Raw genomic sequence first — 12,933 nt, 5'->3', positions numbered from 1 at the left:
TGTTTTGCTGTCTGTGTGCATCTGTTCAGAAGATTGCATCTCACTTTCTGTCCCAATGACAAATGATTTTTTTTTTGTGAAACAAGGATTGTGATCAGTGGACAGGAGACACCTTTTACCCCTTCCTAGGAGTAGATTTCCTCTCACTTCCTGTTGTCTCCTTCCGTTTGCAAGTAGGAGTCGTTTGTAAGTTGGATGTTTGAAAGTAGGGGCCTGCCGTATATACTCTGCATAAATTTGGGGCCTAGGTGTTGGTGTTGCCACAACACTGTAAGCCCTCACAGTTAGTCTTTGTGGGCGCTGGAACGCCCTGCTGTGAAATATTAGATCAAGAATTGTAATTACACGCCCCTGTTGAACAGGGGCAGAAAAATTGGGCCTTAGGCACTGGTGGTGGTGCCACAACACTGCAACCCCTCACAGATACTCTAGTTTGAGTGCAGCAATGAGCCTGCTGCAAAGTTTTGCACAAAAATTGTAATTACACGCCCCTGTTTTACAGGGGCAGAAAAATTGGGCCTTAGGCACTGGTGGCGGTGCCCAGAACCAACAATGTTCTTACAAGCTATCAGAAAGATTATTGAGAAGGAAAATGATATTCACTCAGCATAACAGGATAGTCACTCAGCATCAGCATAGGCAGTCTTGAAGGGATCGGACATTTTAAAAAAAATACTCAGTTACATCAGCATCAGGTGCTTGGTAGCTGGTGGTGATCCAAGCCTGATTCATTTTTATGAAGGTCAGTCAATCGACCGAGTCGGTGGAGAGGCACAAAGAACGCTGGATGCAGGACAAGCCAGTAGCTCAATTGCGTACTGTGCAAGCTCTGGTCAGTGATCCATCCTCAAGACCCAGTAAGCCAGAGGATTTTCGGTGGGAAAGGAGTCCAAGACTGATCTTGCCCCTAGGTATTCCTGCACCATGTAAAACAGACACTGGCGATGGTTGCTGGAACCGGTCATACCTTGGGGCTGCAGACTAAAAAATTGTCTGAACGCATCGGTCAGATGGCCACCTTCTCCACCGCTCCTCTAGTGACTGACCGAAGCCTCAGCAACACGTTGTCCAGGACCAGGATTTTGTAACCCCCCAGTCTCTGGGAACGCGTGGCACAGACCTTTATGCAAGGCCTCCCGAAGATGTTTCATCTTCTGCTCCCTCTGCGACAGCAAGATAAGGTCCGCAACCTTACTCTTGTAACGTGGATCAAGGAGGGTTGCCAGCCAGTAATGATCCCTCTCCTTGATAGCACGAATACGAGGATCCTTCCGCAGGCTTTGCAGGATCAGGGAGGCCATACAACGTAGGTTTGCTGAGGCATTAGTTGCGGAGTCCTCTGGGTCACTGAGGACGACATGATCCGCAGCCACCTCGTCCCAGCCACGTACAAGTCTATGGGTTCCTTGGGACTGTAATTGATCCCTTGAAGACTGCTGCTGATGCTGAGTGCTAGGCTCCACCTCCATGCTGACACAATCCTCCTCCTCTTCCTGTGTGATAGGCGGGCAAGCAGGAACACTGTCTGGATAAAGGGGGTCTTGAGAGGTAAGGAAGTCCTCCTCTTCCTCCCTCTGTTCTGCCTCAAGGGCCCTGTCCATTATTCCATGCAGCGTGTGCTCCAACATGTGAATAAGAGGGACAGTCTCACTGATGCATGCACTGTCACTGCTCACCATCCTCGTGGCCTCCTCAAATGGTGACAGTGCATTCATCCCTGATCAAGGCCCACTGGCTTGGGGAAAAAAACAAGCTCCCGTGACCCAGTTCTGCTGCCATATTTGCACAGATACTCATTGATGGCCCTCTGCTGCGTGTGCAGCCGCTGCAGCATGGCCAACGTAGAGTTCCACCTGGTGGGCATGTCACAGATTAGGCAGTTCTTGGGCAGGTCGTATTATATGACTGTCGGAAATGAACACAGACTTTCCTGGCCTGCTTCAGGACATCCTGTAAGCCCGGGTACCTGCCCAAGAATCGCTGCACCACCAAATTAAGGACATGAGCAAAACAGGGCACATGGGTCAGTTGTCCCTGTCGCAGGGCGGAAAGGAGGTTGTTGCCATTGTCGCAAACCACCATTCCTGGCTTAAGCTGGCGTGGCGTCAACCACCTCTGAGCCTGCCCCTGCAGAGCTGACAGAACCTCTGCCCCAGTGTGGCTCCTGTCTCCCAAGCACACCAGCTCAAGCACTGCATGGCATCTCTTTTCCTGCGTACCCCCTTGAAAGCCTACAGAGCACCGCTGGTTCCGAGGACACATCAGCACAGGAAGAGGCCACAGAGGAAGAAGAAGAGGAGGGGGTGGAGGAGAGAGGTGTGTCATAACCAGTAGTAGAATTTTGGAGGCGTGGTGGCTGAACAACCTCCAACACTACTGTACCTTGTCCTGCATCTTTCCCAGCTGCCATCAGAGTCACCCAATGCACCGTGAAAGATAGGCAACGTCCCTGTCCATGCCTGCTGGACCATGAGTCAGCGGTAATATGCATCTTACCACTGACTGCCCTGTCCAGCGAGGCATGGACATTGCCTTCCACATGGCGGTAGAGAGCCAGAAACGTCTTCCGTGAGAAAAAGTGGCGTTTGGGAACTTGCGACTGAGGTACTTCACATTCCACAAACTCACGGAAGGGGGCAGAATCTACCAACTGAAAAGGCAGAAGTTGAAGTGCTAGCAATTTAGCTAAGCTAGCATTCAACCGCTGGGCATGTGGATGGCTGGGAGAGAACTTCTTTCAGTGCTGCAGCAGATGGGGCAGGGAAATTTGCCTGGTAAATCTGCCATCGGTGTACTGATAGTAGATTGCCCGCATGTACTAGGCTGTGACACACCTAATTCTACACCTTCAGTCCTATCAGTGCAGGCTTCAGAGAGGACTGAGGGTATAGTGGGGTTGGAGATCCCAGCTGATGAGGGGCAAGGGGAGGTCTGCTTTGTTTTTTGGTGTGGGTCTTTGAGGTACGCTTGCCAATGAACTGCATGACAGGTCGACATATGTCTGGTCAAGCATATGGTGCCCAAGGGGGTGATGTTTTGGCCACACGAGATACGCTTGAGACTAATGTTGCAAATAGCAGCAGTGCGATCTGATGCACTCGTCTCAAAAAAGCCCACACCAAAGAACTTTTGGAATAATGCTGAGACACAGCTTAGCTCTGCGTTGTGATGCAGTCGGTGTGCTGCCCTTAAGCTGGCCACTGGAGGGCATCCTGCCTCGTTGGAGATGTGCTTCTCCTCCTCTAACCCATCAGGCATCCACATAGAGTCAGTGACATCATCCCCTCCCTCCTCATCACTGTAGAAAACCTGGCAGTATGCTGCAGCTGGGGGGGAACATGACTGCCAGATTGCTGTCCTTCTTGGGCACCCCCTCTCTCTGGGCTCACGTTACTGCCTTTCTCTATACCATCATCAGAGCCTTCAAAACGCTGCACATCCTCATGCAGCATGTACCCAACACTGTGGTCAAACAGTTTGGGGGACTCCTCAGGAGGACATAGTGGGGCTAGGGAAGGAGTGAGTGATGCCATTGAGCAGAGGGAAGAGGACGCCTTGGCAACTACTTTGCCAGACAAAGTACCCTGAGCCTGGGTGAGAGAGGATGAGGAGGATGAGGACGGCTTGGTCATCCACTCTACCAAGTCTTCGGCGTGTTGCAGCTCAACACGGCCAGCTGCCGAAAACAAGGACGAGCGTGTCCAACGGCCACGTGCTGATACGGATGCACCGTGTCCACGACCAGCACTGTTGCCTCTAGATGCAGAGCCTGCTTGCCCTTGTGACTCTCTGCCTCTCCTTGTTGTCCTTCCAGACATACTAATGGCCTGCAGAGGACACGGGCAGTACACACCACGTAGCTTTAGGTGCAAACTACAGAGCACACGTGCAGTGCACACCAAGTAGCTTTAGGTGCAAACTACAGAGCACACGTGCAGTACACACCAAGTAGCTTTAGGTGCAAACTACAGAGCACACAGGCAGTACACACAAAGAAGATTTAGGTGCAAACGACAGAGGCAATACACCATGTGAGAATACTGCAGCTAGCACAATCAACTGCCTGCCAGTAAATTAGGAAGAACTGATCTAGCTAAACTATACAGTGCATAAATATATGTACAACACCTGGGATGCATATATATCCTCTACACACTGTAACTTTAACTGACTAGCCTGCCTGCTCTATCTATCTAGAAAAAAAGACACTCTCTCTCTGACAGATCTCTAACCACCGCTGCAACACACTACACAAGGCTGACCTGCAGGCGGACTTTTATAGTGTGGGGGCGTGTACTAAATTCCCTGAGCCATAATTGGCCAAAGCCAGCGTGGCTTTGGCCAATTATGGCTCTCTGTTTTTTGAAAGCTGTGATTGGCCAAGCATGCGGGTCATAGTGCATGCTTGGCCAATCATCAGCCAGCATTGCCGCAGTGAATTATGGGCCGTGACACGCCACTCGAATTTGGCGCGAACGGCCCGTAACGTTCGTATTTTGACGAACGATCGAACATATGATGTTCGAGTTGAACATGGGTTCGACTCAAACACAAAGCTCATCCCTAATAAGGAGGAGTGGCTGTGTTTGTACAGGTTCTGCACCTCTCTAGACTTACATGGGCTGCCTGCATGCAGCACCCGGCAGCTCCAAAAACTGCTGGCTGCATAATCAAACAGCTGATTCACCGTGTACTGGTCCCATGTGAATGAGGCCTTAGTTTGTAATTCAACTTTTTGAAACATAATTTCAAGGACTATTGACCATTTTTATTTTAGGTACATATTTATCAATGATTTTGTCTGATATTAACCCCCAAAGCTGGCAGATACATTTAAATTAAGCCACTTTTGATTGCCATGAAAATTACATTCTCAGGAGGGGGACACATACTTTTCAGTGAAAAATGTCAATAAACTTTCAGTATACATTTCCCACATTCAACATATACACATAAATCGTTAGATCTGTTAGCCAAATGTTTATTTATAATATACATCAATTACAATTTATTTTCACAGTGGCTCTGATGAACCCTTTTGTGTTGAATCAGATGTGTCTGCTGTCTAAAGCTCTAATCAGATTTGGAACATTTAGCTACCTTTTCTTATGTTTGTGTTTTTGTGCTATTCTCCATGATTGTAAATCATTTTATTTTTAAGAACAAGGACACAACCTCTTTCTTGTAAGTTTTCTGATCACAAAAATATTTTTCTATGTGTACTAAGGATTTTCTGAACATCTAAATGGCTTCCCTATGTCTTTTCAGGTGTTGAGTCAGACTTGACTTTCGTGTGGACCTTTTGGTGAGCTTTCAGGTTTGATTTATTTCCAAAACATTTATTACATTCAGGGCATTGATGTGGCTTCTCTCCTGTGTGAATCCTCTGATGTTTATAAAGACTGGATATTACTGAGAAGCACTTGTAACATTCTGAACATCTGAAAGGCTTCTCTCCTGTGTGAATCATCTGATGTTTCATAAAATCAGCTGTTTTGATAAAAGATTTATTGCATTCAGAGCATTGATATGGCTTCTCTCCTGTGTGAATCGCCTGATGTGTATAAAGACTGGATATTTCTGAGAAGCACTTGTTACATTCTGAACATCTGAAAGGCTTCTCGCCTGTGTGAATCCTCTGATGTCTTGTGAGCTTTGATTTTCTGTAAAAATATTTGTCACATTCAGTACATGGGTATGGCTTCACTCCTGTGTGACTCATCTTGTGGTCAGCGAATGAACTAGGGTGAGAAAACGTTTGATCACATTCAGAGCAATGGTATGGCTTCTCTTCTGTGTGAATCCTCAGATGCTGAATAAGATGATGCTTTCGTGAGAAGCTCTTGTCACATTCTGAACACATAAATGGCTTTTCCCCTGTGTGAGTCTTCAAATGAATAATAAGATGATCCTTTCGTAAGAAGCTCTTGTCACATTCTGAACATGTAAATGGCTTTTCCCCTGTGTGAGTCCTCTGATGAATAAGTAAATTAATTTTTGCGCTAAAAGATTTGTCACACTCAGTGTAAGAAAATGGCTTTTCACCTGCTCCATCCATCATACTTTGCTGTGAAGCCCTTTCACAATTTCTTCTTTCATCCACCTGCAATCAAATTTGAAATAAAGGTTTATATAAAATAATTATAATACTAATAGGGTAGAAATTTTATAACATTTGAAAGTATTCATGGTATTGAGAAATTTGCAATTTCATAAATATAGTTTTTTTCATTTGTAGCTAATATAATAGTAGCTAATTAAAAATGTAAATGGATTTCACTATACACTGTTGTCTAAAATTCTGAAATGGCTAGGTTACAACCCATTGTAATCTGCATTTTGTGGCTCGTTAATAAAATACAGGCTGCAGTTTGGAGGCTGCTGTTGCTCATAGACTTTTCTCTGCTCAAAGCAGCACAGGAAACTATGCGATACATGACTTTGGCAGGTTAGCACATTTTTATGCACAGCACTGTACTTTATAAGGCCCCATTCACACTTGGCAACAAACTCAATGTGTGTTTGGATGCCATTCATTCTTAACCACTTGTCGACCAGCCACAGTACATATACTGTGATAGGTTAGCTCATACAGGCCCCGTAATGTACCTGTATGTCGCTGGTTTCTTCCAGGTAAACTTGTGCAAGTGCACACAGACCTGGAAGACTGTGCTGTGAGTGAGTGAGTGAATTACTTATATAGCGCTACAAATGCAAACTGAATCGCCTCAAGGCGCTAGGTATCCATTTTCCTTCAGTTTGACCCTCAGAATAGATGGGTCTTTAGTTTTTTTCTGAAGGCCAGGTGATCAATTTCCATTCGGATATTAGTTGCCACGTTCCATAGTCGAGGTCCTTGAACTGAAATGCGACGTTCTCCTTTGGTCTTATATTGGGCTTTGGGAATTTGTAATAATTTTTGGTTAGTTGATCTAAGAACTCGATTTGGGTTTTGTTGTTTTATTTTCTCACTTAAATATAAGGGCGCCCTTCTGTGTACACATTTTTGCATTAGGCATAAGGCCTTGAAAATGACTTGGTCCTTTATGGGCAGCCAATGGAGGGATCTCAGGGATGGGGTGATTGGTTCCCAGGGTTTTTTCCCTGTTACCAGTCGAGCTGCCATGTTTTGGATGATTTGGAGCAGGGCGAGCTGGTACTTTGGGAGTCCGAGGTAAAGGGCATTTGCATAATCCAATCTGGAGTTAATGATTGACCCTACCACTACCGCTGTGTCTTCTTTAGGGATGAAGGGAACCATTCTTCGTAGGAGCCGTAGAAGATGGTGTGATCCACTTATTACTGATCATATTTGTGCATCCATTGTCATGTCTGAGTCAAAGATGACTCCTAGACTTTTGACCTTGGTGCTAGGGGTGATGGTTTGTCCCAAAATGGGTGGAGGGGTCCAGGCAGTCCTGGCCAGTTTCCTCCTGTTTGCATGGAGTTGAATGATTTCTGTTTTTTCTCCATTGAGTTTGAGGTGACTCTCCGTCATCCAGATGTCTATCTGAGTGAGGCATTGTTCTAATGCGGAGTATTGGTTCTTTTTATCGCTGATACGAAAATAAAGTTGTGTGTCATCCGCATAGGAGTGATAGAGAAGGTCGTGATTACTAATAATTTTTAGTAGTGGGCGGAGGTAAATATTGAATAGCACGGGCGATAGGGGAGATCCCTGAGGGACTCCGCAAGACACGCTGCGAGATTCAGATGTGAAAGGTCCTAGTTTCACTATCTAGGATCGATTTTCCAGGAATGATAAAAACCATGGTAGATCCGAGTCTGCCACTCCAGCTATCTCTGTGAGCCGGGTTAGCAACAGTTTGTGATCTACTGTATCAAAGGCAGCACTGAGGTCCAGCAGTATCAGGAGAGAAGATTCTCCGTCATCTGCTGCTTCGAGGGAGTTGTCCCATATTTTGAGAAGCGCTGTTTCTGTCCCATGACCTGGTCGAAAACCCGATTGTAGTGGGTCCAGGAGTTTATGGGTGTCTAAATGGTGTTGTAGTTGTTGTACTACTACCTTTTCCATAACCTTGGAAAAGATGTTGAGGGAGGTTATCGGACACCGATTGTTTGGATATTTGCAGTCTGAATTGTTTTTTTTAGAAGGGGTTTAATTATTCCTTGCTTTAAGGGGGTTAGAACTATGCCTTTTTTAAATGATTGGTTTATGAGGTGAGTGATTGCGGGTGCCAAAATATCGGCACATTCTTTTTCCACATTTGTGGGAATGATGTCATTGTGGGATGTACTATCTCGGAGACTTCCAATGATTTTTTTAGTGGTATCGATGGAGATTGGCACTAATATAATTTTTTTGGATTGAAGAACATTTGTATTTTCTTTTTGATTAGTGGGGGTGAAGATGGTGATTTGATTTTACTGTATTATTTCACAATTTTTTTTAATTTTATTGATGAAAAAATCCGATAATTTGTTGCAGAACTCTTGTGTTTCATTTTTTTGAGCTTCTAGGCAGGCTGGGTTCATGGTTTGAGAGACTATGTTAAACATACGGTGTCATGCGGGGTCCCTCAAGGATCCCCCATGTCGCCGGTGATGTTCAATATCTACCTCTGTCCTCTCTTTGAAATCATCAGTAGCCAAAAGTTACTTTACCACTCTTATGCAGATGACCCACAACTGTATTTTCGAATCTGCAACAAAAAGGATTATCATCTAGGTCTAGAGAAATCCCTCTCTTTGGTAGAAAACTGGATGACAAAGAGTTATCTTAAACTCAACGGATCGAAAACAGAACTTCTCCTGTTTCACGCCAATCGAAAGAATCAACTTGCAACAACTTGAACACCCCGCCCATTCTAGGCCAAATCATCACCCCTAGCACCAAAGTCAAAAGTCTCGGGGTCATCTTCGACACCTACATGACAATGGATGCACAAATAGGGTCAGTAGTCAGCTGATCACACCATCTGCTGCGCCTACTACGCAGACTTATTCCATTTATTCCTAAAGAAGACATAGCAGTCGTGGTGGGAACAATTGTTAACTCCAGACTGGACTATGCAAAATGCCCTCTACCTCGGACTCCCAAAGTACCAAATCACTCATCTGCAAGTCGTTCAAAATACGGCCGCTCGACTAGTGACTGGAAAAAAGCATGGGAATCAATCTCTCCTTCACTGAGAACCCTTCATTGGTTGCCAGTAAAAGACAGAATTACTTTTAAAGCCCTCTGTCTGACGCATAAATGTGTTCAAGGAAATGCCCCCCAATATCAATGCGAAAAACTAAAAGCTCACAACTCCAATCGCATTCTGTGATCCACCAATCAAAATCTACTCCAAATACCCAAAGCCAGATACAAGTCCAAGGGAGAACGAAGATTTGCGCTCCAGGGCCCCAGACTATGGAACGCTTTACCAACCAGCATTCAGTTGGAGGAGAATCACTTGACCTTTAGGAGAAAGATCAAAACCTATCTCTTTTGAGTTATAAGGAGAAATGGACAAACGAGCGCCCAGAGGTGATTCAGTTCGCATGTGCAGCGCTATATAAGTTTTTCACTCACTCAAGAGCTCTCGGGGGCGATTTCGGGCTTTTGCGAGAGCATTTGAAAAATGTCACTGCAGCACAAGTCGATCAGTGGGTCCTGGCCAATGAAATACAGCCGGGACCCACTCATCAGCAGAAAGAATGACAGAAGAGACCCCTGTGTTGGTTAACACCACAGGACTCTCATCATACAGCAGCAATGTGCCATTCATTCCTCTCTGCAAAGCAGGGAGTAAAAACCGGCACATTGATTAGTAAAACAGCACATGCTAAATATTTTTAGCCACACATTCAACCCATTGATCAGCCTCAAAATGTTAACCCCTTCCCAGCCAGTGCCATTAGTACAGTGATAGTGTATATTTTTTTTAGCACTGATCACTGTATTAGTGTCACTGGGGATGTCAGTGGCAGTTAATCAGTCCCCCTCAGCATCAGTTAGTGTCAGATTGCTCCCCACACTATTGCAGTCCCACTATAAGTTGCTGATCACTACCATTAATAGTATAGAAAAAAAATCCAGTATTTGTACCATAGTTTTTTTGTTTTGTTTTTACCAAAGACATTTTGCCCAAACTTTTTGAAGAAATTTAATTTAAAACATTTTTTGGGATATATTTTATAGCAGAAAGTAGAAAATATAGTTTTTTTCAAAATATTGGGCTTTTTCATATATATTAAAAATAAAAAAACCCAGTGGTGATCAAATACCACCAAAGAAAGTTCCATTTGTGTGAAAACAAATTATATACATTTTGTTTGCATACAACATTACATGGCCATGCAATTACTAATTATAGTAACAGAGTGCTAAATAGAAAAAAATGGCCTGGTCACGAAGGGGGCAAAATCAAGTGGTTAATAGCACCCCAAACAGTGCAATTTTCCCTTGATTGTTGCACAACAAAATTGCACAGAAATTGCGTCAAAACTCATGTTTAAAAATTGCACGAAGCTCCTCAACCAAACAGGTGCATGAGCTTCTTCTGCACGACAGAGACAAGATATACCTCTGCTCAATTCTGACAAACCCACATAGGGCTGTTCTATGTAAAACACGTGAGAATGTGTGTAAATCATGCTAGAAAAATTACACACATTAGAAAGGAGCCTAAATGTGCAGTATAGCTCTTTTTTAAAAGCAACAATATGGCTTTGATATGATAATTTAACTGCTTTTTAACCACTTGCTGACCAGCCATCACCATTATACTGTGGCAGGTCGGCTCCCTGTAAATCGCCATAGCTGTATGTTGGCGATCTGTTTCCTCCTCTAGTCTGCCATAAAAATGCCATAAATCTTTTCCCTATAACTTGACTGCCACTCATGTTTAAAAATTGCACCAAAAAATGGCCTGGTCATGAAGGGGGTAAAATTAAGTGGTTAATGGCACCCCAAGCAATATTCCCTTGATTGTCGCACAACAAAATTTCACAGCAATCAATATATGCTTATTGTGATTTTATTTGTAGAAAAATATATATTGGCCTAAACTGATGAAGTAATTAATTATTTTAAATGTTTTTATATTTATTATTGCAAAACGTATAAAATAGTTTTTTTTCGAAATTGTCACTCTTTTTGTTTATAGTGCAAAAAAAATAATAATAATGGCAGAGGTGCTCAAATGGCACCAAAAGAAAGCTCTATTTGTGAAAAAAAAAAAAGGACGTCAATTTTGTTTATGTACAGCGTCGCACGACCGCACAATTGTTAAAGCAATGCAGTGCCATATTGCAAAAAATGGCCTGGTCATTAAGGGGGCAAATCCTTCTGGTCCTTAAGTGGTTAACCACTTCCCGCCCGGTCAATGGTCAATTGATGTCCGGGAAGTGGTTCTGAAATCCTGACTGGACGTCCTGCAGGATTTCATGCCTGCGCACGCCCGTGGGGGTGCGCAGCGATCGGTGATGCGGGGTGTCAGTCTGACACCCTGCATCTCCGATCTCAGTAAAGAGCTTCCAGCGGAGGCTCTTTACCACGTGATCAGCCGTGTCCAACCATGGCTGATCACGATGTAAACAGGAAGAGCCGTTGATCTGACTGGCAACATGGGCATTGACTGATGCCCAGCAATGCCATCAGTGCCACCCCTCAGTGTCACCCAGTGTCCATCAGTGCCACCTCTTAGTGCCCATCTATGCCCAGTGTCCACCTATCAGTGCCCACCTGTCGCCCATGAGTGCCCACCAGTGCCCACCTATCAGTGCCCACCAGTGCCGCCCATGAGTGCCCATCAGGGCCGCATACCTGCGTCGCCTATCAGTGCCGCCATATCAGTGCCCATAATTGAAGAAGAAAACTTATTTACAGAAAAAATTAACAGAAAAAAATTAAAAACACATTTTTCTGGCTTTTTTTAGTTGTTGCGCAAAAAATAAAAAAAATTGCAGAGGTGATCAAATACCACCAAAAGAAAGCTCTATTTGTGGGAACAAAATGATAAAAATGTAATTTAGCTACAGTATAGCATGACTGCGCAATTGTCATTCAAATTGCGACAGTGCTGAAAGCTGAAAATTGGCTTGGGTGGGAAGGTGCTTAAGTGCCTGGTATGGAAGTGGTTAACTGGGTCCCTTAGTGTGCTTGCAGTGTACAGGGAATTTGAGCATACGAAGTACAGAAAATAATTTAGAAGTAAATAAAAGTTAATTATAATGTAATCCTATGCAAATATTTTTAAGTGCTGTAGATATGCAAAAAATAAAAATAAACTCACAAGCACACTTAAATAGAAACATCTGTCATAATTATGCATGAGCTGGGTGTGGTCTGCATTTAAAAACCAAGTGAGAAAAGGTAAATCGGTGCTCATAAAGTGTAGAAAGTATCCTAAACATAGGATAAATACTAACAATGCAGTGGTCTGAACTTAGTTTGAACCCAGTTTCTTGTATCCTTACGTTAGGTCTTTACATCTGCTGTACTGGTTTTGGACCGAGTTCAGACTGAACCCAGTTCATCCCAAGTCTTAATTACCACTGAAACATTTATTTAGTGAAGACTATTAAAGCGGACCTTCACCCACATCGTAAAAAAATAAATAAAGCCACCTTTGAAAAGTTTAGAAGTTTTAATTAATTAGAAAAATAATGTTTTACTTTTTAAATGCAGGCATTTGTTGTTGGAAATACCTTTGGTGTTTTTAGACTCTTCTCCCATGGAAATAAGGGCAAATAATTCCTGTCGCCTACGATGATGCACAAGCAGAACCTGTAACTATGCACTGAATTCTCTACTCAGAAACTTTGTTAAAAAAAAAAAAAAAAAACACCTTTCTCCCAAGATCCCATGATATTTTGCAAAATCTCCCAGTTTAGCAGTTGAGATCTCCCTCTGGTGAAGTAGCATTCCCAGACAGCCACTCTTTAGCACTGTACACACGATCGGATATCTGATGGAATCTAATC

The 12,933-nt window shown here is 43.8% G+C and overlaps 1 protein-coding gene across 1 annotated transcript in view; it reads right to left on the bottom strand.

Moving 5' to 3' along the window:
* Positions 1 to 12,933, bottom strand: part of LOC120930563 (zinc finger protein 271-like) — an 84,684-nt gene that overhangs the window by 57,142 nt on the left and 14,609 nt on the right. The window contains exon 3 of the mRNA XM_040341738.1: positions 5,256 to 6,103. Coding sequence (XP_040197672.1) covers positions 5,256 to 6,061 — 806 coding nt within the window. The 5' untranslated portion in view covers positions 6,062 to 6,103. The remainder of the gene's footprint in view (positions 1 to 5,255; positions 6,104 to 12,933) is intronic.

The sequence above is a fragment of the Rana temporaria genome, chromosome 3 (assembly GCF_905171775.1).
Source record: "Rana temporaria chromosome 3, aRanTem1.1, whole genome shotgun sequence".
In the NCBI taxonomy this organism is placed as follows: domain Eukaryota; kingdom Metazoa; phylum Chordata; class Amphibia; order Anura; family Ranidae; genus Rana; species Rana temporaria.
The sequence above is the reverse complement of the archived record's forward strand: the minus strand, read 5'-3'. Positions and strand labels throughout refer to the sequence as shown.